Below are 26,544 nucleotides of genomic sequence, written 5' to 3' on the forward strand. Positions count from 1 at the left end.
AGCAAACTGGATGATCACTATTACTAAGAAACAGAATTAGAGTTCTGCAAGCTAGCTCTAGTTGTCTGTTCTGGAAAAAATCACCAATGGTGAACACAATGGAAATGTCAACCCTGGGCAAGACACTTAAATAGCAGGGAAAAGGAAACCCCTCTGAGCTGAATTTGCATGAAGTATTAAACTGCACTTCTGCAAATGAAAAACAGTCAGACACTCAGACAGTGAAGTTGAATTCTTTCCTAAACAGGAACAACATTTGCATCTTTAATTACCATGTTGTAGGGAGAAAAAAGATTAAGTTTGGAAATTCACATATACTCAAAAACTACTTCTGAGACGAAAGTGACAGATAAGGAAAGAGATTTAAGAGCAAAACAAGACTCTTGAAAGTCACATTCAGGTATGCATTTTCTTCATGTTTTCAAAGCTGTTCTGCAAAGCAGCTCAAACTACATGCACATCAAACCCACATTTTATCTTTCTGTAGGCATGTTTCCCATTTTGCAGATAAATGCCTAACCTTGGATATGAGAAGTTTTATATAGAGCTTTGGGGATGCCATGTCTGGCATGAGTTGGAGAGCTCTTTGTGACGCAGTGCTGGCTTGGGGTTTTGGGGTGGCATTGAGAAGGTGTGACTGCAAAAGGCAGGTTTCCTAAAGAAATCTCTTTGCTCTGGGGGACAGAAGTGTGCCTAACATACCTAATGCTTACAGTGGGCTTAAAAAACACTGAAGTGTCTTATTTTAATTTCTTTGTTGGGGACCATTTTTAGGTCAGGACTCATCAGATCCCAATTCAGTCCCATTTAAGTACTTCTGGTCTTCCTCCTACCTTGCAGCTTGAGCTGAAGTGTTGCGTTTACTTCAGCTTGCTTTTCCTGAGTAACAAAACTGTTCAAAACCTTGTGACAAAGTGATAAAAACTTGTCACTAGCAGCTACTGTACAAAGAGGTCAGAGAGAACATTCTTCCTGGGAGGGACCCAGTATGTGCATGCAGACGACTCCTTACCAGGAGAACATGTTCCAAGAGTTCCAAGTATCCCAGGGTACATTCTGTTCCAAAGCGCAGGGCTCGCTCTCGAACTTCTCCGCTCACATCTGGGTGATACGATGCTTGCTGAGAAGGCAGAATATTAGTACCCCAAAATTGCTCCCACAAGCAAAAGTCAACACAGAGAACATAAGGGAAAAAGAAGGGAAGAGATTTTTCATAATATGCAAATGACATTCGAGCTCGGGGCCGACCATTTCTGTTGTAAAGGCATAACCAAATGGTGCTCAAAGAGCAGCAGAGCTCCAGTTCCAAGAATGGCACTGGGAACACGCTTCCTTTCATCTGCACATTCTCTTGTCTGGGGGTACATCTGCAGTCTTAGTCCTTCGTTAGGTATTGTTAGCAGCAGTACTACTTCTTTCTGCCAAATAGCGAAACCCTTGAAAAACCATCTAAAAAATACAGAAGGATTTATGACTTCTTCTGAAGACAAATACATCACTTGGAATAAACCTTGGGGTTGGAATGGGCTCTTGGGTTGCATTTGTAATGTTCTGCAGTGCAAAGGTTATCTTGTGGCTCTTCCTTTTTACCAGCAAATATAAACATTGTGCCACCCACATATGGCAATTCACTTCTTACAGGTTAGGAATATGCTAAACCCATTTTTAAGCCTGTACAGCCTACCATCAAGGAATGAAAGAAGAATGTCCATCTGGTTTAGAGACCAAAGCACTGGTCTGGCCCCACAAGACTTTGGGCCAATAAAGGTCAACCCCTACCCCACTGTGTGGGCCACACATGGGTCTCACTTTTCCCTCTCCACTATAAAAGATAAATATAACAGTCTGTTCCTTAGAGAAAGCTTTGCTACAGAAGTGCAGGAAATTGTTACTTTCCACCAGATACACAAAAACCCCAAACCAACCCACCCACACAAAAAAAGGTTTTTTGTTATTTGGTAATATGTTGTAAGTAAATGCTTGCTAATGGCTTCAGCTTCACATAGGGATTCAACACAGCAATGGGCAGCTCTGGAACCATCTGTTTAAATACAGAGGAGCAACAACAGAGTCAGTGCTTTTTCTTCTTAAGGATTTCCATTAAGTACAATGCCTTACATCTAACAGAAGCCTGACTAATTCAAGCATGCTCTTTCCAACAAAAAGTGAAGCCTGCAGCATCTTCCAGCTTTGTTTTTTTTCTAAAGTAAGCTTCCAAGGAACTATTTTTTAAACACAAATGCCAGTATTTGACAAGTTGGACTTCCTTAAAACCTTGAAAATCAGCATTTCCTCTCTCAGAGCAGCTCCTTCCTCCCCTGCAGCTTCCTGCCTTCCGCTAGCAGGGGGCATTGTCTCACTGCTCGCCCATTTCGAACCCTTGCTGCAGCCCTCAACATCCCGAGCAAGCGCCGCTGTCAGCGGGGCCCGGAGCCGGCCTATGGGCTCCCTCTGCCGGGAAGCTCAAGATGAGCAGAGCACGAAAACATCTCTGCAGGTTGTCCCCAGATCATCTGCAGGGAAAGGCGATGGGAGGAAACAAGGTAGGATTTCCCCCAGCTTCAAACGACGCCCAAACCATACAGAACAGCCCGTATTTAATTCTCAAGCAGGGCAGAAGGATCCGCTAGTGCACTGTAAGCGTCCTAATACTACTCCTTGTGCTCTTAAACATTATTGATACAAATGCAATTAGAGCAAATGTGTAGGAGAGGAATAGAAATTTCCTTTTATGCTTTGTGTACATAGCCAAAACTGACATCAGAATATTTTGGGAGCATTTTTGAAGGTCAGCGAGTCTCAAAACATACTTCACAGCAGACTAAAGAGGTAATAGCTGTTTTAGGAACACATTTTTGTACCCAGAAACATCTCAATAGCAATCTCACTGCACCAGTTAGGACCCACAACAAAGACGTGTACTCCTCCAGACTTGCACAGAAAACCTGCTGAAGCACCTCAAACAGAAACATGTGTCCGAAGAACCAGAGTACACATTTATTTCCTCCTGCTAAAGCTTCCCTTCACTATCAGACCCCTTTTTCTCTTCACATTCTTTCAGAACAGTAAGGCAGCAAGCAATACTTGGCCCTAGGACCACAACTTCTAGCCGTCAGCACTGATGAATAACTTGTGGAGGTAAAATGTACTGAGATAGTAATAAAATCAGTGCCATTTGAAGGAACCTGGAGAACTCACATAGTCCAACCTCCTGCTTAAAGCTGGGTCAACACTGAATTCAGACCAGATACTATAATAGTGATGTAATACACAGGTTACTTAGTGCACAGATATTAGTTTGTACAAATAGGTAATAAAGAAATTGTTATTATCTTGGAGCCCGCTCTAACCTTCACTAAATGTAATTACAGTGTTTCCACTGACTTTAATGAGAGTTGTCTTGATTCATTATATCCTGCAGTCATCAACCTCATTGTCTTTTGAAATGGCATCTTCTTATAAGCATAGAATTAGCAATGGGTGCTGTAAATTCACATACAGCAGAACAAGCACATGAGTAACTGATAATAATTTGGATCCCTTACGACTTGCCTTAGGCAGCCAGCAACAAAATGGAACTTCCTCACAGCAGGGAAGTTTAAGCTATGTTCCATACAATTCTTACATAGATCATATACATGTACTTTTGTCTTGCCCAAAGGATATCTAATCTGATTATTTGTCAGTGCTTATTGTACAGACTAGCTGAGCCACACTGGAAACTCCCCCAGTATTTGTCAAATATCACAGAAATCAAGTTGCACTCACTGCCTTGCACAGCTTTCATGGCATAGTGAGACTAAGACTGCTGCTTCCTACCCCCAAAATTCAAGAGATGTGGCTTATCAAGGGAATGCCATGTACAGTAACCAACTTGTAGAAATTAATGGCATAAGATTTTTAAGGCTCTAAGCAAAATTTGTAGAAACAGAATTTGCTAAATAAAGTCTAGTACAAACTGTATATTTAAAAAGCTTTGTTAAATGACATGGCTATTTCGTCATACATTTTAGTTCAAATGTATAATAAAATTAGGATACCTGAAGACTTTTACTGCTGCTTGCCAAGTAACCACCTCTGATTTTATGAAAACTAGGCAAGATAAAACTAAACCTTACTCCTTGTCAGTGTACCATTACAGGTAAGTAAAATGATTCCCAGTCATTTTCCTTCTGAGGATTGCTTTCTTTGTGAAGGTAATTCCCTGGGACACCACAGATGCTTTTCCAGCATTGTTCCATTTGCAGGAAGTTTCATCCTGTCGGCCAACTTGCAATTCATGAACTCTGAAACCATTAAACTAACTGGGAACAAATGTATACAGAAAATGATGAATGTTTGTAAGTTAATGTTCAGAATTACATATTGAGATATACATTGTGTGAGTGTGTTTATATTATTTCTGGAAAAAAGAGGATCCTCTTCCTGAGAATTTGCTGTCTGTGTGGAGACTTTGGAACAGAAATGTAGCACTAGCCACTTCCAAAGGACAAAGGATGCTTAGTGCGCCTCAGCATCTGAATTCATGCCTGAATTGATTTGTTAGAATGTGCCACAACTATGAGCACTTCTTAGCCTCCCTTAGAAGTTTCAATTAAGTGGCTTGGACCTAAGACATAATAGGCTACAGTAGCTCTCATGTAAGTGGCAGTCGTCTCATTTTGCCATGCAAATTAGAGCTGGTTTGCTGTGTTGATATGAAGCAGAGAGAACAGAATCCAAATTTGAAATGTGCCAAGTGGTCAAGAACTGCCAGACTAAAGACCCTGACAGAAAACTCAGGAAAATGAAAAGTTTTAAGTTCTATTAGGACTTGCACTTGCTCATGGGGATCAGTTTAGAACCAGTTATTAGAATTAACCCTTCCATCCAGGCACTTTTAAGCTGCGAGTGACTTAGGCAGTTCAGATTTGACCAAAGGCTGAAAATCAGACACCTCATAGAGAGCACAATTATTTTACTGTCATTTTCCACACATGTAAGGGCAAAAGAAAATAAATATAATTTACTGGCAGAGGTACTTTTGTGTTACTACCAAGGACCAAAAGGAATGAGATCTTTACAACCCTTTTGTTTTTAATTTATGCCTAGATCTTGTTTATCATCAGAACAAAGCCAAACGGTTTAATATGACACATTCCCCCCAGAGATTTTCAGCTCAGATTTCCAAAGCTGTTCAGCTCTAGCAAGCGTAGAAAACAGGGTGCATAGGCAAAACACACTCTTGAAAAGCACAGCAGAAATTGAGCAAGCCAACAGATTTTTTTAGGGTAGAAAATGACTATGAAAAATAGACCAGAGTGATTCCTTTCACTGTTCTAGCAATACTGAAATTGTATTTGTGACCATAAGATTATATGTATAATCCACTACTTGCACAAGTTGTTTTTCTGCTAGTTTAACAGCAGACTGAAAAGTAGGAAATTTCAGGTCAACTAAAACTTCTCATTTGAACAAACAGAGTTGGTATTAGTGCTGCTGCTTTTTTTCTGTGCATAGCACAGATAATCCTTTCTGAGAGACGATCCCTTACCATTGACTTTCTCATCTGAAAAGTAGAACATTAGTACAAAGAAACCAAACAAATGATAGCATTTGAGGGATTTAGAGGCACACCACAGGGAGGGGGAATCAATCTTAGGCAAGCAAATGAATCTTTACCTTACAAGCTGTTAGCATGTCAGCTACTGCTTTGCGGCTCAGATTCGCTGTAGCAATCACATCTTCCTGTCTGCATGAGTTCCCAGCTGCAACAGCTTTGGCAGTTGCCATGGTGATTCCCTTCGTCATCCGGATTGATTCTTCAGGTGATGATGTCTTTTCTGGAACCTCGCTTGACTGAAACACCTAAAAGCGAAAGCAGAAGCAAAGCCTGATGCGATTCAAGTCAAAGCAGAACATCCATGAGAAAGAGTCAGCAAATGAAAGCAGCCTTCCAATAGCAGGAAATCAGAAAAATATTCAAAGTACTTGAATATCATTCTTGCTTGTCATGAGCCTGGTCCTGAAAAGCCTGCTAACCTACAGACAGCAGAGAGAAACAATAAGCTGAGGGAAGCATACAAAAAAAGATTAACCCATCTTTCTCATTTGCCACTGCACTACCCAGATGACAGTTTGTCACTGAGCAGCTGTTCAGAGTGTTATGGGATCAAAAGAATTACCATTCCCTTAATTACATTCTTTTTTCATCCTGATAGCTGCTTAGGCTGGTCTGTTCACATGAGGAGGTCCTTCCTCTGCAAAGGCTGGGCCCTACCAAGCTTTGTTAATAGCACAGTGTAGGACAGACTGAGAACATCACTGAAACAGTCAAATGTCTCTTAAAATAGAGGTGGAGTGTGGCCTCTTACACTGTACTTAGCCTTCCTGGTAAACCTAAAGATATAATTCTGCAGGGTGAATTGTGTGAAAATAATTCAAATTATCTGACAGTACATACTGCTCTCATGAGTACTGGAATACATGAACTGTGGCACAACGTGGGTAACCTTACTTTTATCTTACATTTCTTTTTCCCAAACTTTAGTCTGTATCTGCTTGCCATTTTGTTACTGTGCAGGGGCAATTTGGAGTGCACAATTCATCAGGAGAGCTTTCTTGACTACACACAGTGCAACCTAAGCAGTCTAGTGGTTACAGAATAAATATATCTGGGCACATATAAGCCTGGTCTATCCCATACTCCCATTTCATCAGTTTTTCACTTTCTCTCTCCAGAAATGGAACCAAGATCAAAAAATAAAGTTGAGTTAAATGGGCAAAGGACATCCCTCAATGTTGATCCAGGCCCTGGAGTCCCAAGTAAACCTTGAGGCATTTTCTGGAGCATATACGTGCCATCCTTGGTTCCTCTTGACCCTCTCCTAGTACTCCATTTTTGGCCCTATGAAAAAGATGACATCTCCACAGACCCATTCCTTAGCAATGCTTGGAAAAAGAAAAGGAGGAGGAGGAACATTTCAAACAGATGCCAACCAGATGTGATGCACAATCCTTCAGTGACTGATCAGGACAGGTTTTAGATCAGAATTATGGGAAGGAATGTAACTTAGCCAGGCCTTCACGAGGCTCCATGACAGAAAAGTGCATTAGATACCCTTGCACTAGATACAGAACATTCCTGATCAGGTACTGACCTGAGCTTTTCCCACTGCAGACACTGTATGATTTCCCAACCACTGTGTACAGGTATTTTAAAACCCTTAAATGATCCAAATAAACAAGAGTTATTTCTTCATTACAACAGCATTGCTCACCCAGTGAAACATACATGTTTTATGAAGAGCACTTGACAAGGCAAAACTGTGATAGCACCGTTACAGTGTTATTTTTATATCGTTTAAAGAGGAAGGAAAACAATTGTCATGGTCTAATACCTAATGTGGAAGTTAATTCCTGCTGAGACAGCATATCAGATAACAGACTATGTATCACTGGTAGTATCATTTCATAATAAAGGAAAAACAGAAACAAGGTTAAACGGGTGGTGCAATACAGCTATAATGCTGAGGAGACATTACCAAAGCCAGGATCAAAAAAAAATGGAATAACATTGGACTCAGAAAATAATATGTGTAATGAAGCTTAAGAGCTAAAAAACAAAGAAGTAGCAGTTGTTTCCAGATAGGCACAAGAGAAGAGAGTAGCACCTCAAATCTCAAAGTGGCAACTGTTAATATCTGAAAGCAGATAGGCTGAAGTGGCATTGTAATTGTACTTCCAGAGACGATTTGCAACAGGTAGAGAGCACCAAATTGCATCCAATGCACTGCAAGGAAGTAGAGCAGACCTTGAGGAGGAATGCCTTGGCTGCCTGGTTTGAGTGCAAGAGCCTACTTCCAAAAACTGCTACATATGGCTATTCTGATCTATACCGTGAGTTCTTGCTTGATATACTCTATTGTGGCCTCAAGAGCTCTTGTCCCTCGAGTAGCTTCATCTTCTACTGCTTTAACAGTCTTCAAAAGCGATGTGACATTGGTTACCATCACCTGAAGGAGACAGAAGTGAAGACAAAGATACATGATTCCTTCCTCCCATTTTTCAGAGATAGCAAAGTATGAAGTAAGGCAAATTGAGGTGGGTAGGATTATTATAGAATCATAGAATGGTTAGGGTTGGAAAGGACCTCAAGATCATCTAGTTCCAACCCCCCTGCCATGGGCAGGGACACCTCACACTAAAGCATGCCATTCAAGGCTTCATCCAGCCTGGCCTTGAACACTGCCAGGGATGGAGCATTCACAACTTCCCTGGGCAACCCATTCCAGTACCTCACCACCCTAACAGGAAAGAATTTCTTCCTTATATCCTATCTAAACCTCTGCTGTTTAAGTTTCAACCCGTTACCCCTTGTCTTATCACTACAGTCCCTATTGAATAGTCCCTCACCAGCATCCCTGTAGGCCCCCTTCAGATACTGGAAGGCTGCTATGAGGTCTCCACGCAGCCTTCTCTTCTCCAGGCTGAACAACTTTCTCAGCCTGTCTTCATACGGGAGGTGCTCCAGTCCCCTGATCATCCTCGTGGCCCTCCTCTGGACTTGTTCTAACAGCTCCATGCCCTTTTTATGTTGAGGACACCAGAACTGCACACAATACTCCAAATGAAGTCTCACAAGAGCAGAGGGGCAGGATCACCTCTTTTGACCTGCTGGTCACGCTCCTTTTGATGCAGCCCAGGATATGATTGGCTTTCTGGGCTGTAAGCACACACTACTGGCTCATGTTCATTTTCTCATTGACCAACACCCCCAAGTCCTTCTCCGCAGGGCTGCTCTGAATCTCTTCTCTGCCCAACCTGTAGCTGTGCCTGGGACTGCTCCTACTCAGGTGTAGGACCTTGCACTTGTCATGGTTAAACTTCATGAGGCTGGCATCAGCCCACCTCACAAGCGTGTCAAGGTCCCTCTAGATAGCATTCCTTCCCTACTTGTAGTAGGGCCTAAGAAGCTTCATGAACTGCACTTGTTATGGGACTAAACACCAAATCTCCTGCTTGTCAGTTTCTGAAATTGCCCTGTAAGCTGCAGCACAGCTTATTGCAGAGTGACACCATCAATTCACAACATTTCCATTTCTCTTAGACAAACTGATTATCTTAGTGTCTTTTTTTCCCCACACATCTTACACTGCAAGTTGAAAGAGATGTGAATTGAGGTACAGTATTTCTTTTTGAAAGGTACCCAGTACCATCTCTGCAATCACATAAACCCACAGGTAAGCAAGCAGCCAAACACCAGCCTCAAACCCAAATGCAGAAACAAAATTAATGTTTCTGTTCCCAGTACATACAATAGTCCTGATGCAGAATGACCTCATATATTCACTACAATAACTACACCCTTCTTATAGCCCAGTATGTTTAGACAAAAATGATAGCTACAGTGAAAAAAGAGACAGAAAGGACAGCTTCTTGACCATTATGACTTAAAACAGAGACCTCTTCAAGGCAGGAAGAGTCAAGAAGCCAGCTATTTTTATTAGATGAGCCATTTCTAAGTAGTACCTCAACAATATACTGTTATCATGTGCTCTGAAGAGAGGCACAAGTCTTATATATAAGCAATAAACAGTGAAAGAGTGAAATAAAGAGTGAAAACAGCTTCCAGCCAAGCAAGAAGCTACCATGACACTCATAATGTGAAAGCAGAAGTAATACCACCTAAATCTCCATGTCTGGAAATATTTTGCTGACACAAAGTCACAAGATCTTTGTGAGGCCAATGTCAAAAAACATCTCAGGTGAAGAGAAAATCAACATATCACAGGGAAAGTGTAATCCGTGTAAGTTTTGAGCTCTGATACTTAGATACTTCCTGGAAAGCTCTAGCAGAGAGGGATCAGAAATGCACAATATCTTACTGCAGTTATTGGAGCGTTTTTTTTTCCCCTTCCCTCCCCAAGCCACAAGGTCCAAATAAAGAGGCCCCATGCCTATCCTGAGCATGGTATTGTTTAGAATACAGTTTTCAGGTACCATTTCATACTGGAAAATTTTACTCAATAACATTACTAAAGGAGAACCTGCCCTGAAATACAGGCTGACAAAAGAAAGCAGTTTCTCTTCAGAAAGATGACAGTTTTTTCCATAAAATCACAAAAGTCACCTGGCAGCCTACAAAACTGAAGGCTACATGGAAACTCAATTGCATCTTATTTTGCTGTATCATCCTAGGATGATAACGAAACAAAGGAACAGATGGGATTTTACGCAATCAGGAATTGCTGAAATCCCAGCTTTGCATGTCTATCAAGTGCAATTGCACATATAGTTTCAAATAAAATGTAAGAATATGGCTTTACTTTAGCAGCACCCTTCAGCTGGTACATGGATGGATCATCTGCTGGTTTGCTGGCTGCTCCTTTTGTAGCACCAATGAGATCAGAAAGGGCCTTTGCCACATCCTTGATAGCATTGATCAGGACAACCTGTAGGAATGAGACACAGTTGTGAGGATCAGGCAGGAAATGGCAGACAGGACAAGGGTGTGATTTTGAGAGCACAGCTAAAAAATAAATCTACTATTGGTCAAATAGCATCTCCCTCCCTCTACTCCAGTAAAACACGTTGTGTTCTGGAAGAGGAAAAGCTGTGTTGATATTTCATACAACCAGTCAGAAAACAAAAGTGACTACTTCCCATGAAGACACTGAGATGCTGACTGCAGGTAGGATTTCCTTCCTGTGAGCTTCTTAATCTTTTGGGTGAAGTGGGACAAGAGCAAGTTTATAAGTTTACTATCTAATGCTACAGTTATGTACCAATGCTGAAATCAACTACTGAAAGATCAAACGTAGTTGCTATGGCTAGGTGTTAGAGGGAGATGGTTTTCCATCAGGAAAAGGAAGCTGAGCCTCTGAGAGGCTATCTAGAATTAAATGCTAAATAACTTGGTTGGCCTTACAGTCAGGAAAACTCAAGTCTGGAGATACTGTATCCTAAACCCAAGCTTAAAGACAGAAGTCCTAGACAAAATACAGACACTACAACAGGCGTCTTAATTATTTTAGGGTGTTACTGGAATAATGAATAATTCTCTTCTCCAAATCCTTCTCCTTTTCCGTTTCCACCAGCAGAAAAGCAGATGTTCCAAGTATTCTGCTGGAATTACGAAGAGTTTATTTTAAGGAAAATATTGAAAGAACACAAAAAATGAAAAAGTTTGGGGTGAAAATAAAGTGTGGAACACAAAAAAGAGTGATGTCTAAGTGAATTCAGGAAAGTCCCAGACGAGATGAACCTTACTGTGACGCTTAAAAGCAAAAGTCCCACTAAGCATTATCACTTGAAAACTGTCCCTGGTCTTTTTAAAAGTGTAAGAAAAGCATTAAAAATCTCACCTGTGTCTCAGGGTCATCAGATCCCAAGCTAGCTGCTCCCAATTTTACTACCTCAGCAAGCTGAGTGATGGTGTTAGCTGACGACTGAGCTGCTTGAGCCAGTTTGTCCTGACTCGAGGCAGCACCAGAAACCAACAATTTTGTATCTTCCACTAAAGCTTTTGCAGTTTTCAGAATATTTTCCCTATAGGAAAAAAAAAAAAAAAGAGGAAGCAGGGAAGGGAGTGGAAAAGGAGAAGAGGAAAATAATGTGCTTTACATTGTTATGGTGACTAACAGCTACCAAAAAGAGCTGATATAAGTCATCATGGCAGTGTTCACTCATGATACTATACCACAGGCCAGCTTGCAAGTAAATAAATAGTCATTTAGAATGAAAAATAAGTACTACAACTATGCAACAATAGTATGATACTTTGGGCTAGATGTAAGGTAGTTTATTAGAATGACCCTATATTGAAAAGAAAGGAAACAGGGCAGTAGCAGAAGACGGCATTGCATTGTAACACCAGAAGACAATCTGGCCATGCTGTGGGGAAAGTAACAGCTGTCAAGCCTCCATCTTCATCAGCATATTGTAAGGAAATGAAAATAATGATTTCTGAGGAAGGCAGCAGCAAGAACAGCAAAAGGAACAGAGAACATGATCCAGTCAGGGCACATCCCCCCATATACATGTTTTGACATGACAATAAACGCAAAGCAACATCTGGGTAAAAGAAGAAACCATTTTGAGTACATGCTTCACAAGTAAGTCAAATTAACTGAGAACCAGAACCACATCCATGTAAAATGCCAGCCTGGAAATTAATGACACCAGTATGGAAATCCCTGACTGACAGTCTACAGAATAGTGGCAACTTACACACCACTGCCTCTTTCCCCTTTCTTTAGTAACTGGGAAGGCAGGGAATAAACACTGGCCATGCAACCGTCACATAGGCCAATTAGGCTGTAAAGCAGTAAGTCAGTGTCTTGGTTGCGAAGCCACGGGTTTTACTGCAAAGGAAGTAACAGTTACATGCTGCAAATTTCTTAACGTGATGAAAAATGCTGTGGGATTAATTTGTTACAGATGCGACTTGAAGGGAAAAACGGGCTTATCCCTGCCAAATGGGAAAATGTGTGGAATAGCCATGCCATTGCCATCACTGCTGTCCACAACAGCATTAACCGTAAGCATGATTTAGCAAAACAAACAGCCAGTCAAGAACAGCTGTTGGAAAAAAGCATACAGAAGATTCCTCTTTAATGTCATGAACAGCTAACACTGGAGTGACAGCACATCTGTGCAGTGACATGGCCTGAACACAGTAAAATAAAGCCACACTAGCATGACAGTCGTGGTCTGCTGTTGGGACTGCTCTCAGCAGATGTTCCCCAGCTTTTTCAAATTCCTTTCTCACAGAAGTAACCAAGGTGAAGTTTGCTGTACTTCACTGATATCCCAATCCTCCCGTTTCATTTCTCACTCCACTGACCACACAATTTCATCCACAGAAATGTAGGAAGGCAAAAATTCATCTTCACGTGCTGGTTACTTCTGCCACTTCCATTGTTCCCTGTGCACACATTCTTCTATCTTTTCCAGTTACACTGACCTGTGGTCTGCAAATGATTCATTGTTCTCAGCATTAAGGGTTCCAGCAGTAGCAAACATGATAGTGGTGTCCAGATCTGCAATTATCCCAGATACTGCACTAGCTGCAGTAATACAGGCTTGAGTGCCTTTATTCCCTGCTTGAAGAGCGGATAAAACTAAGGAGACCTAAAATAACATAAAGCAACAAGGTAGTCATCAGAAGAAACCTTCATTAGGGGACATCCGGTTCAGCAAGCTTGTTAACATGGCTGGAATCAACAATGGAAATTCACTCCATGGTATCATTTTGCAAACTGTAATAAAACTTTCCTCCCCCTTTCCCTAATTGCTCTCTTTGTGCAGCAGTCATTGTGGTGACTAAGGATTGCCTCAAATTAAAGGTGACTTCAGATAGGAAGTCTGCTTTTCAGACAGAATGACCTGGTCATCATAGGATGAAGCACATCAGTTACAACTTCCATGAAATACAGTCAGAGGGAATATAGTGAACTTCTGCTGAGATAAAAGTCATAGCCAAGAGCCATCACGTTTTCCCTAATGTGCAAATAAACACTGCTCTTAAGCACCCCAGGAGTCACGTACAGTACACTGATATAAACTTTAACATCAGGAAAAATAGAACTCTGACAGCACTGACTAAATATGCTTAGATTTGGTATATTTATTATCCCCCACCTGGGGATATGCATACTGACTTCTAGCAGCACAGTTCTTTCCTGAGTTCTGTCCAGTTTCTATGTTTTCATACCTTTTCTGTGACAGCACGAGCACATTCTATCAACTCCCTTTTGGTGTAGCTGTCTGTTGGGCAAATCTGCAGAGCTCCAGCTTTTTGCACAAGAAAGATACAGCCATGGCCAAGTTCTTGTACCCGTGTCCTGATCTGGAACCCTATCTAGATGGTAAAGGAGGTACAGGGAAAAAAGGAGCAAGAGCAAAGTGAATAAATACACGTCATGTGGGTACATTCTGTCACTACAAATGGAAACACAGTCACTCTGCGGAATCTTTATTACCAATATCCTGCCAATTGCTATGCTCTCTGCAGAGATCAGAATAAAAGGACAGATGTGATACTACCTGCTCATGTAGCACTACCCTACGAAAGGCTCACTGATGAAACAGGAGTACTAGTGAACCAGACCAAGTGTACCTGATTCAAGTGCACACATCTTCACTTCATTTGAAGAATGCTGCTTCATCTCCCAGCGCTGTACTGTCAGCGTGAGCTGTGTTTAAGGTCTGTACTATGGGTACCCAAAGAACACATCTACTCTGTGCTACTGAAACAGGGTCAAACAGTATATGACTGGTTTTGAATCTCACACAGAGCTTCAAGTCTCCAGAACTGACCACATATAGGTGGAGCACTGACATGTGGGAAAACCCTGCCCTTGCCACTTCCCATTTATTAATAAACCTACAGCATAAACTGCAGGGCTCCTGCTTAGAAACATGTGATAGTTTTAGTCCCTACATGTACTTAGGCATATAAGTGTGTAGTGGGATAAGTAAGCAGGAATCACAGCCATTAGTATCACAATTATTTCAACTTCAGGCAGAAAATAATGTGCAGAAATGGTACGTCAATTTAACAATATCAAGCTGCTTTTCACATAGCTACTGAGCATGGAATACCCAAGTAGTCTACCAGTGGTAGAACCTAACTACAAAGACAGAAACTGTTCTATATAGGTAATCTGATACATTTGATGATGGTGAGATACCCTCTTACCACATCTCAACACAGTTTGTCTATGCTCCACAACAGAGGCATGCAATGAGAAGAGGTGAAAGTATTTCTGTAATTGTGCTCAGAGAATATGCAGCAACTACTGGAATGGGTTAATGCAACTGAGGAGAATAGTCTGTATTCCTCTGTTAGCTGTTACGGGCAAGAGGTAGTGCATCTGTTGGCCCATCAGGCAGAGCTAACATTGTATAGACAGTACTTGCGTACAGAAGTAGCTAACGAAGCAAAGGCAGTGGAAATGTGTGCGTTGCAGTCATTTTAGATCATTGCAAAGACACTGGAAAGAAACTCCTTATCCAATAGCTCAAAACCTGTAATCTGTCTGGTCATACAAGGGATGTGTCACATTTGGCAACAGCTGCAAATGTGTTGCTGCAACCGAGTGAGGTGGATGCCCCTCATCACTTCATATTTACTGTATGCTCTACCATTAAACAATACCCATTTGATGCCACAATGTATACAGAATAAAGAGGTCTAAAAAATGCAGACCTCCTCTGGTTCTGCTGTAGCTGCAGCCATTCGGCCCTGGAGAGCCAAATGCCCATAGTCATTGGTCATTTGTGATGCAAGTCCTCCCAACTCCTCCGGGTTAGTAACCGACTTAGTCATCTGGAAAAAGAACACAGGCGAGAGAAAAACAAAAATGACAGGCATGAGAATAATTTGTTAATACACTCCAGCTCAGAAGCACAGTCGTTTGTTTGGCCACACTGATGAAATGGGGTAAACCCCTTGCCATGTAAGAGACCTGTCCCCTAGCAAGAATTCCATGAGGCAACTCAAGCAAACATGCTTTATTAGAGTCATGGTAATCAGGCACTTGCAGAACATAGGGAGCAATCAAAGAGCAGCAGTTAGAGCTGATAAATCACTCTTTGACGCAGCAGGGTGATGGCCCAGATACACAGTCACCTGGACTGGGTCAGGAAGCAGGTTTGGTGTCACAGCCAGAACTGAATCTGTCTTTAGAATAAGCCTGACTTTTAACAGAGATACTACCTCTTTCTCCAGTTCATGCTAGTAAAAGTGATGGAATTCCATCCTTGGGGCAGAACTAGTTTTAGAAAAACATACACTGTTTACCAGTAAGCTGCAATGTCATAGGTAGCAGAATCATCAACCTGTCTCGACGGCAACAGCAACCAATTTTGTAAAAACTGTGTAGCATACAGCAAAGTCCCCTTGCCTCCCTCAAAGACAAACAAGGAAGGTACTCTTCAGAAGGCAAATGTGGTTTCACTACTGTGAAACATGAATTAAGAACATCTCCACTCAACAAGCGTCCTGTCTTCTTCTGTGCAACCCAGGCAAATCACAGAAACACAAGAAAAGAACAATGTGAGATGTTGCTCTCTATTCATTCTGAATTATTAGGGGGTCTGAAAATACATGTTATTTCACATGCTAAATGAAACAGTAAGTGTGAAAGAGTAACCTAAAGTCATCTGTAAGTATGAGGTGGTATTTTAGGGACAATTAAAGAGGCTGACGTGTGTAAGTACAATGTTTTCCTTTTATTTCTCATTAAAAAATGTGCCAAATGAACAGGTTTTGTGCAGAAGAGCCAGAAAAGGGCCCAGCACTCCTCATGTAGAGGGCCACCCCTATGATCAAGCCACTAAGATCCAAGAGTGAATCTGACAAAATCATCACTTCCTGTGTTCCATTACCCATAAAGAGATATATATAGGCATAGAAAATAAGCATTTCACAGTTTCACTGCACTGAGCAAATCATTCCACCTTCCCTATGTACACAGAAGAGTTTGTATTTTATTCTAATCAAATATCTTACCATTTCCTGTGCTGTTACGGCAATGGCTTTCGAATATTTCACCACAGTGGTCTGATAATCAACAAATGTTCCCTTGGGATCTGGAGGAGTGCCTTCATCCAGCTGCAAAGAAGAGAGAAAAAATATGGCAGAAATAGTAAAGTCATAACCAAAAGCATGCTTTACACTTAATGATGCAATTGTATTATATATTCATATTTATAATCTCCTCTGTCTCAAAATATGCAAGTGCAGAAAGTGCACCAGGGTGTACGGTGAAGCTCAGACAAGACTGTAGCCCATGTTACAAAGATGCAGAAATTGACAGTGCAGAGTAAACTCTCTGAAAGCAGTTTGCCTCCGGGTTGCTCTGCTGATCATTTAGGAGACTAACATGAAAGGTAAGTAGGAAAAGGAAGCACAAATAAGAGGCCAGTTGACCTAAGGCTGCACTTGAACATCATCACATTACCGAATAAAAACATGTTACATTAATTCTACTGACAGGTATTGTGCATGTTGTTAATGCGAGCACCAAACCCCACACGTCCATCTGGTTTCACATCTGCAAAATCAAAGAATCTTGAGGTTTCCTGTCATAGCATGTCAGCCATCGCTGCTGTCAAGAAGCAGCACCTCTTCCAAATCCCTGCAATGCTGATTGGCTGTCAAGGGCAAAACAAAAAGGGGGTCTGGATTTCTGTACTCACCTTGCTCATTGCCTCTGCTATTGAGTCCACCATACCTCCAACCATGCCTACTTCACTTGCAGCTTCATTTAAGGTAACCATGATATCATCCACAGCCTCTTTCATGAGCTGAGCAGCCTCAGTGATTGCATCATGAGTATGGGATGCCTGGAAGAGAGAAAAATGAGAAAACAGTGATCAGAGACAATTCTGTGCATAATCAAAGTATGACTCAACAGTGCAATTAATGAAAACAGTACAATAAGAGCTCTGAAACAACAGAGCAACAAAGGGAAGCAACAAAGACAAAGGAAGACAAAAGTAGCACCAGACCATGACTAAGTGTACCTCCATAACCCCCTCCCCAGAATTTTCAGAAAAGACCTATATAGACATATGAACAACACCACAAAATGCCTGCCATAAAAAGGAAGAAAAAATTAGTGCAGCTAAATACATCTCTAAAAAAGTCTGTAACAAAAACCATAAGGAATCATTCCACAACAAAGGGTTTTCTAAAGCTGTAAAAGGAAACAAATACCAACCTGCCAAAACATCCATCTTTGATAACAACCTACTTAAGGGACCTGCTTGGATATTCGTGAAAAACTCCCCAAAGAAGAACAAAAAGGCCCAAACTAAATCCTAAAACAAATGTAAAGAAAAGAGGAATAAAACCAGCAGGGAGCATAAGCACCCCTCAGAGAAAGACTCAAGAAGAATGCCTGAGGTAAAAGCATTGGTGGTGGGTTTCTCTAGTAGTAGACAACATAGACACTTGCTGTTAGACCCTGACTTTGTGCCTTGTGAAGATGATGTCCACCTGACTGCAATCCTGTCTTCCAGAAGTGTGCCCTGCTTGCCACTGAGAGATGCCACAAGACCTGTCAATGGCATTCTTCACTGCAAATGTGTCCCTGTGCCAGGCAACAGGTAGCAGTTGCTTTCTGTGATGTGCCTGCTCTCTCTCCACACCCACCCACCTTCCCCAATAATCCTTTCATCACACACAGCAACTGTACCTTGGGGTTTCCTCCCCCTTCTTTGGCAGCATACAACATCTGTAAGGCAGATTCTGCTAGTGTCTTGCTCTGGTCCAACAGAGTCATCTGTTGCTGATGATCCAGTGTTTTGGATGCCATGCCAACTGCGGCTAAAACCAAGGGTTCAAAGTAACTTGCCAGCTGCATTACCTAAGAAAGCCAGAACAGGAAAGCCATTAACCCTGTTTCTAAGGTGTAACCCTGATTAACCACGGGGCTGTGGGGTTAGCTCAAGCAGCACACTGTCCTAGTGCTTCTGCAACGTACAGCATTTAGTTTGTTTTATGTGCCAGTATGATTGCATCTCCTCTCACCTTCACATCCCTCAGTGAAGCCACGTGTCTCCTCCCTCAGATGCAGATAGTCCCTCATGCTGAGATGAAAGCCTTTTCAAAATGTGAGCCACATGCTCAAGGAAAGTGCTGTGGACTTTGGTCAACATTTATCTAACAAGCAGGAGGAATGTGACTCCCTAAGTACCTGTATCTTGGCAATCATGATTTATTGTGCACCTCAAAGGGCCAGGGAAACTGAGAATCAAAACTGTGAACAGTTGACACTATGAAATGTTTTATGGTCATCCAAAGCTAAACAGAGTTACTCAAGTCCTGGAAACAGGAGAACCTATACATGCACACAGTTACTAGTTCCAACAGCCAGAGGCAGGGAGACCTGTAACATAGCACTCTGCCCTTCCATCCTTGCTTTTCCCTCCCCTGTCTTCATTTTTCCTTTGGCTACGAACATGTTCCTCACCAAAAACCCTCAATGAAAGTATCTTTCCTATAATACAGGACCCCAAATATAAACCCCCAAATATAAAAGGTTTATTTAGTCTCAGCTCCAAGTCTTTGAAAATCCTTGATTTTTCCTCCTCCACCATGCTTTCCTCTGGTCTTTCATAGGAAATGAAAAAGCTGCAAAATCATTGTCTTCCCTAGCACCGAGTTGTCCGAGACTTCAAATACCTTTGCAATGGTAGGTCAGTACCTTGTGCCCGAGCTGAGCTGCCTCTCCCCGAGCTGCAGTAGCTATGGGATCAATGAGATGGCCAATTTCCTGGACGACTGATGTCAGCTGCTCCTGTAGAGCCTAATAGAAAGAGAAATTGTCAGTCACTATCACAGCTGTTCTTTTATCAAGTTGTACCATACCAGAACAATCACCCTCAGACCAACCAACAAACTTGGAACACTGTTCAAATGACCCAACTACATTAGATGCAGAAATCCAGCCAGCTTGATACTTGCTCATTTCTTCTCCATTACCCTGTTTCAACAAGAAACAGGGCAAAGGAGGTAAGCCTGCCCCTCTTTAGATCTATAATGGCAAGAGAAACCAGCAGGAGCTCCCATTTAAATAAATACAGCACAAGAGCAAAAGGCTCCGCTGTAAGCTTTGAAACTAACAGGAGAAATTCACTGGTAAGAAAGACGAACACAAAATACAACATCTCTGAGCAACAGAGATGAGGACTGACCTCCTGACTACTGTCTGCAGGACAGGGGCATAAGAAAAGCGTGTTAGTGGGCTTGTTGAGACATAAATACTGGCTGCTAATTCCAATACACTTAATGTCTTGGCAGCCACTGGGAGTTAGCTCACTCTCTGGAAAGGCAAGAGAAGAGATACTATTTTGTCACTTTGTTATATTCTATTTGCCTTATAAATAACTGCCTTTTTCAGTAACAGTTCAACATGGTGTCCAAGATGACTTCATCATTGAACTAGAAAAGAAGTATAACTATGACCTATTTCCTGTAGTAAATTCTTTTGTATAGCTTCATTTAGTCTGATATGTTTCCAGTATGTTGCATTACAGCCCAAGAAACTGCTGGAATACACAAATAGATGTGTAGTGTCAGGAAGCAATAGTACAGAAAGACATGAAATACCAGGCTGAGAATTTGATCGTGAGTTGCTGACTTTTTGTACACAATGGCCCTTCTTCTATGAGCTTAATAGGACAGGATTGATCTACATTAAATTGAGGGGCAGCAAAGGAAGCTTTTTCATAACCTATCTACATCACCTTCAGATCTCATTTAATGACAAAACTGGCATTAACAAAAATGACATGGACATAAATTGGACTTCTAGTAATAGATCAGTTTCAGAAATATCCCAACTTCCACATGGCAAGCCAGCAGAGAAACACTATCAGTTGGTCGTATCAGCACAGGAAGTCAGAGAAATATATTGATGGTGGCTAAAAATAACTGCTTTCACCCTTGCTTTTACCTGGTGACTCTGGTATCTTCCCAGAACTGATATACTTTGTCTAGCATGTGATTTTCCCTAGAAACATTCCAGTAAGAATATTTCTTTCACTGGCAGTAGACTGCCAGTCTACTGAGCTCTGCTCAGCTCCAGATCTTTGTATGGCACAAAATGCAGCTGGGTAAGCCAGGCTGCTCAGTGTTACTCCCTCTGTTCCTGTGCTATCTACTGTACCTCAACTGAGATGTCATCCCTGGTGGCCAGACTCTGACTGACAGCAGCAAGGGAGGCTTGCTCGATGTCTCTGATGCATCTGTTGATCCCATCAATGGAGAAATCACATTCCCGCTGGCCTGGGGCCTTGTCCCTAAAAGATAGGGAGAGTAAGCTGAGCATGCTGGGGAGGAGGCAGGCTCTTCAGGAATGCACATCAGCGTACTTCTGTACCTGACAACACATGAGTCACATGGGAGGACAGCACAAGGATAAAAGTTAGCTTTGTCCTACCTACTGGATTCTGATATACATAAAGAGTACTCTGCATGCTCTCATATACACACACTGCTCCTCTCAATGATTACACAGAAAAAAACAATTGTTGCCTCAGAAGAAATAAGCTCTGAATGGACCATAATGAATGACACCATTAAAATACAACAGACATCGGGAAAAAACATTTGTGATTCTGTATAGTGCCACTGACTGCCTGGGAGAAGAATTCCTGAAGTATTAGGTGTTATGTTCACTCCTAGGTTTCTTTTCATCAGGGTTAGTTTCCGAGTACTCTGTCCTGACGTGAAGTTTGCTATTTCAGTACAGTTGTTATCAAAGATCAACAAAGCTGTATACACTCTGCGTTTCATTGCTTTTATACCATTTTGATTTAACCAGTAGTAAGAGGTTAGGCACAAAACTACACTTGAAAATTTTCATTAAGAAAGGGACAGACAGTTTTGGCCAGAAAAAGAGATTATTCACTTCCTGCTACAGCATTCTATGCTGCAGAGTGCTGGAGTCATCAATTATGATGAAGCACCCAGTGTAACTGGGGAGATACTATACACCACAGAATAAGTCATTTACATTAGTGAAGAATACCACAGTGCTAATGGCCATATGGTATTATTCTTTATGAGCAGCTACTCAATTATTACTGCAATCTTGTTATTAGAAAAGACATACCTGATAGAGGTGATAAGACTCTTAATAGAATCTGAGACAGTATGGGAATGCCCAGCTAGTACAGACCATGTAGGAGGGTCTTTTGGATTGATAGCCAGAGAACGAGCAGTTTTGATCAGTAAAGATGAGCTCTCCAACATTGTTTTAGCAGAAACTAGAATTGGTTCCTGTGCTCGTGATCCCTGTGGTCAAAAAGGTACAAGAACACAACGTTTTAGTACTTATCTGAATATTAAAATGGTATTATAATGTCTTGTATCATACTATTACATTCACAGTTAATCAACATGGAACTGGGACCAAAATCATAATAGTCCAACTGTTTTCTTAAGAAACACTTGCAAGTTTAGAAAGGCACATCCACAGTTACAAGGTATGGGGGGAGAGAATACAGAAAGTTCTTCTTCATGGAAAACCTGCTTGTTGTCATCATGACCATGTCATTTTTGAAGTGAAAACCCCAGTGGCATCCTTTCCACCCTTTTCAGATCTAATTAGGTTCCTTTTGTTAAACCTGCTCTTAAGGAAAAAAAGGATATTTATTACTTTATCATACAGAATAATCCAGTGACCGGAGTCTCCCACACTGTATATCACTTCAGTAAGAGGAGACTGGCAGCACTTGTTGTAGCCTAGCTGTTTTTATCCTACTGGTGCAAAATTCCATTCCATTAAGGAAAAGACAGCAGAATGCCCTATGAACACCCAGGAATGCAGAGAGAAATTTTGGGGTCAGGTCTTTTACACTCACTTCCTCTCCCTTGGCACACAAACTAATTCAGCATTTTCAGCTTTTTGAGGGTGGAAGTGCCACATCCTGCCGTACCTCAGTGCTGATCTGTGCTGGTATGCTGACAAATTCTGGATTGGAGGCAAATGCTGTCAGGTTTTCCACAGCCTCTATCAAAGGTGCAGTAGCAATTCTGCACTTGTTGCGGTTCTCTTCAGAGAAATCACCATCCAGGGCCTGGAAATCAAACCATGATAGAGTTCTGTCTGAACAGGTTTCTTTGCAAAACTGAAAAAAGATGGTTTAATTCTTCTAGCTTAAACTTCTGCGTGTTTATGACACTGGAAAGTTCCTCCACAAACAATGCTGATGCAAAGAATGTGATCCTTTCAGTGTGTGTTTTTTTCCTTAGCTGGTATTGATCCTAAACTTAAGACTGCTGCTTTGTTTCACAGGACTGAATAAAGGTTTTCTATCACTGCACTCATATGACTCATTAATTGTGTCTCAGCACCTCATGCTTGAGAAGTTGGAAGTGGCTTACAAGGTGGTTCTTTCCTATGAACTGATTTATTTTTATAACTAATAATTTATTGCTCTCATTTTCACATGAGTCAACTGATCTTTCTGATAATCTCATAGCAAAGATTTCAATATGAAGGACCTTCTGTGTAATGTAACAGAACCTTCCAGTCCTAAGATCATAATTATTTTAGATGACTTTCAGTAGCAGATCAGCTGCTGGCTTCCAGAGGGATTTAGAGACCTCTGCAGCTTAACAACAACTATTTCTGCCAACATGAGGAAATACTACCTCCTGACAAATTGCAGGAAGGTATCTGGAATATAAAAGATTACTATTAACAGAAGACTATTCAAGAGAAGCAACATAAACAGCTTCTGTTTGGTTGCCAGTATTATTTGTTTATTTTTCTCTTATAAATATGATAAAACTGTCAGAAATACCTCCACAAACCTCCAGATATCAGGCAACATGACACTAAAAACCTTCACATTCAGTTATTTGCAATTTATTCTCATGGTGCAAGGCTATTAACCACATCCAAACAAAGGTGTCTCATCTGAATGGGGTAGATATCACCAAATTCTTTCCATCTTGACTACAGCACAGTTATACCACTGAACTTGTTTTCCAATTGAGGTTTGCAAAATGTAACTAATGATTCTTAAACCATACATATCACAGAGGGAAAAAGATAACTCTAACTGGCCTGATCCTGCCTCAACAGGAAAAAAAAAGAAAAAAGAAACACACAAAGGAAGAAGGAAGCACAATTGAGCAGCATTTGTACCTTGATAGTTTTCACCAGGTTAGCAGTGCTGTTTGCAACTTCCTTGGCAGACTGCACGAAGTGTCTCTTGGCAACAGGATTTGCTGTCTTCGATGAAGCAATACGACAAGCATTGCAGAGAGCAGAAGTGTGTTTGGCCACAATTGTCGCAGCTGATAGTACCTGTAAAAATAGCACAAAACACACGGACTGTCAAAAGAGCATGACAGTTACTACACTCAAGTCTGCAAAGTCACAGTTCAAAGCCACACAACAGCTTCAAACCACAACTCTTTTGCTTGCTCACAACTGAAGCAAAGTCATGTGTCCTAACAATGACAGTCTTGCTGCAATTCACTGGAATCACCTGTGAGGGGCTGCTTGCTGGATCTACCAGGTTCTGGCAGGCCATCTGGATTGCTTGATTGGCTCTGGCGAATTGAATTGGGTCAACAAGACCCTGTTGACCAGCCTGACTGTTTGGATCTGAGATGCCAACCAGGTAAGCAGCCTAGAAACAGAGAAAGGAAGAAAACAATTCTAAGAAACAATGTTAAATCCATCTTGGTTCTTTGAGAAGCTTCCCATGTCATACCACATGGTGGTCTGAGATTATCCAGAAATCATACCATGAGGTATTATCCCCACTTTCTTTGCATTAAATCTCCATAATACTCTGAAACTGAGGAAACTTACCCTTACACCTGTGAAATTTATTTAGTCAAAATAAAACCTGTCTCTTGTTTAAGCAGCTGGTATCCCTGGAAACATTATTTTTCACTTATTTTTTTGCACAGCTAGTGGAAAAAGCTTTAATCATCACAAGAATCAGCAAATTATTTACTGGATTAGCCACAGCGGAGGTAGTGAAGGTTTTCATCAATTCTGACCACAAACTTAATTCATAGCAAATGCACTGCTTCTGAGCATAGGATCCATCAAGTCTGCAGTTGCAGGTCTCACTGCAGCTCAAGATGTCTGATGGCCAAGCTTACTTTCTCAATTAAAGAGAAGTTTCATGTCTCTCAAAAAGGAAGAATTGTCTGAACTGTCTTACACCATTTTTGAAGATTTCTTGATCAATATTCATTACAGATAGGATGAAGGAGATTTAAGTCCATACTGAGACATTCAATATGCAGAAAAATCAAGATATGCTTTGCAGATACAGAGAATAAATCTCATCAGCCAAATCCTTCACTGAACAGGCTTTACCAGCTCTTGAGACTACAAGTCACTCAGTTATGAGATCAGTGAAACCAGTGACTGGTTACAGACTCTGATTTGTTGTAATAGCTTAAGAATTTTGGTTATTCTGAGTGTCTGAACAGCTGAAACAGCTTGCTTATAATTTAAAATGGCTGAAATTAGTAGTGCTCCTTATGAATTTTTACAAACTAAATCAAACTTGATTCATTAATTTTAACTGTGGGTGTCTTGTGCACTTCTCTATGAGGTAACAGTTCAGAGCTTGAGCTGCAAACATGAATTCCATATGCTGCAGCTTTGACATTTGCTTCATCCTCAGAAAAGTTTCCTTCTTGATGTCAATTCCCTTCCTTATAAAATATGCATATTATTGCACTCTGCTGCTTCAGCAGCATATAGCAGTGTGCCCAATTTCTGCAGATATACACAGAACATGGCATGCACTACAAGGTCATCATTTGTTTGGCCACAAGGAAGACCATCTCACATAATGCACCCACAACATAAGCTTGCTTAAAACAAGAACATAAACTTGCTTTATAAACTTCAGTAGCTTACCTGAGCTGCTGCCTCTGTGAGGCCACAGAGTGCCTTGGATGCAACTCCAACACATTCTCCAAAGACTAACAGATCCCCAGTTTTGGCATTCTGGGAAATGCCCGCCATTGATTCTCCAAGAACCTGTTAAATTAAAAACCAAAGTTATCTTCCCAGTATGCTTCCCTGTCACTTAAAAGCAAGTGATTTCTGGCCTTGAGCCAGTTCTGGCCCACAAACCTCTGATTTGGATACTAGAAATTTTAGCTAGTTAGCAACTTCACGGAATGGGGCACATTGCTGTGTGTGCCATGCTGGATAAGGCATGCACATCAACACTGAATACACATTAATTCCCACAGTGTCTCCCACTGAATTCTGCTGATTTTCTTTGAAAATTCCAAATAAGGTCTGGCTGCAGTAGAGCATCAGCCGCAAGATAACATCTATCAGGCTTGCTCTTTTTCTTTCAGAGAAGGAAGGATCTGAGACGATTCCAACAGATCAAAAAAGAACATCAAATGCAAAGCTTCAAAGGAAGATGTATAATACGGTATATTTAAAAATAACTTCTGAGATTTCACAGAGTTTCTGATGAGCTGGAATATCTGGACTGCTCAGACACTTCTCCAAGCTATTTTGCACAGAACAATACAATGGCTTTTCATTGCCAGGCCTCCCATTTGTGCTTTAGGCTGTTCTATCATAGCTGCAGTTGCTATCATAGCATATCATGAAAGTATGACACGCTGTCTAATGCACAGGAGAGGAAGGGAGAACACGGGAAACTTCATTAACAATTTCTTACCACAACAATATGCCTTTTAAGTGACCCAAACCTAAATTTACCTGTAAGAGACCTATCTCAGATGGAGTTTTATCAAGGGATGCAGCATACACTGTAGCTATAAACACCATGTTGTGTTTCTAATATGCTTGATAAGCATGTGGAATCTTCAGATTATCAAAACACACCTGACAATTGTCACAGCAGTGGGAAAAGGAAGTTACCTTTGAGTTTTCCATTACACCTTCAATACAATCAAAATATGAGAGGTCGCTCACAGGTTCATTGGGGTTATCCAGCATTCCCTTAACTGTCTGAAATAAAGGAACTCTAATTATTGACAGGGCCTAAAAACCAGGCAATAAATTTGAGAAATAA

General features: G+C 41.2%; 1 protein-coding gene across 1 annotated transcript in view; it reads right to left on the reverse strand.

Moving 5' to 3' along the window:
• TLN2 (talin 2) overlaps nucleotides 1-26,544 on the reverse strand; it is a 100,213-nt gene that overhangs the window by 18,526 nt on the left and 55,143 nt on the right. Inside the window, exons 32-50 of the mRNA XM_034065874.1 lie at nucleotides 26,391-26,480; nucleotides 25,401-25,523; nucleotides 24,001-24,144; nucleotides 23,655-23,816; nucleotides 22,438-22,578; nucleotides 21,612-21,793; nucleotides 20,664-20,796; nucleotides 19,200-19,301; nucleotides 18,189-18,359; nucleotides 17,188-17,334; nucleotides 16,499-16,600; nucleotides 15,194-15,313; nucleotides 13,697-13,843; nucleotides 12,947-13,113; nucleotides 11,346-11,529; nucleotides 10,308-10,433; nucleotides 7,878-7,994; nucleotides 5,662-5,847; nucleotides 1,013-1,120 (exon numbers count right to left, since the gene is read on the reverse strand). Of these exons, the coding sequence (XP_033921765.1) occupies nucleotides 1,013-1,120; nucleotides 5,662-5,847; nucleotides 7,878-7,994; nucleotides 10,308-10,433; nucleotides 11,346-11,529; nucleotides 12,947-13,113; nucleotides 13,697-13,843; nucleotides 15,194-15,313; nucleotides 16,499-16,600; nucleotides 17,188-17,334; nucleotides 18,189-18,359; nucleotides 19,200-19,301; nucleotides 20,664-20,796; nucleotides 21,612-21,793; nucleotides 22,438-22,578; nucleotides 23,655-23,816; nucleotides 24,001-24,144; nucleotides 25,401-25,523; nucleotides 26,391-26,480 (2,652 nt within the window). The remainder of the gene's footprint in view (nucleotides 1-1,012; nucleotides 1,121-5,661; nucleotides 5,848-7,877; nucleotides 7,995-10,307; nucleotides 10,434-11,345; nucleotides 11,530-12,946; nucleotides 13,114-13,696; nucleotides 13,844-15,193; nucleotides 15,314-16,498; nucleotides 16,601-17,187; nucleotides 17,335-18,188; nucleotides 18,360-19,199; nucleotides 19,302-20,663; nucleotides 20,797-21,611; nucleotides 21,794-22,437; nucleotides 22,579-23,654; nucleotides 23,817-24,000; nucleotides 24,145-25,400; nucleotides 25,524-26,390; nucleotides 26,481-26,544) is intronic.

Source organism: Melopsittacus undulatus, chromosome 9, assembly GCF_012275295.1.
Source record: "Melopsittacus undulatus isolate bMelUnd1 chromosome 9, bMelUnd1.mat.Z, whole genome shotgun sequence".
Taxonomy (NCBI): domain Eukaryota; kingdom Metazoa; phylum Chordata; class Aves; order Psittaciformes; family Psittaculidae; genus Melopsittacus; species Melopsittacus undulatus.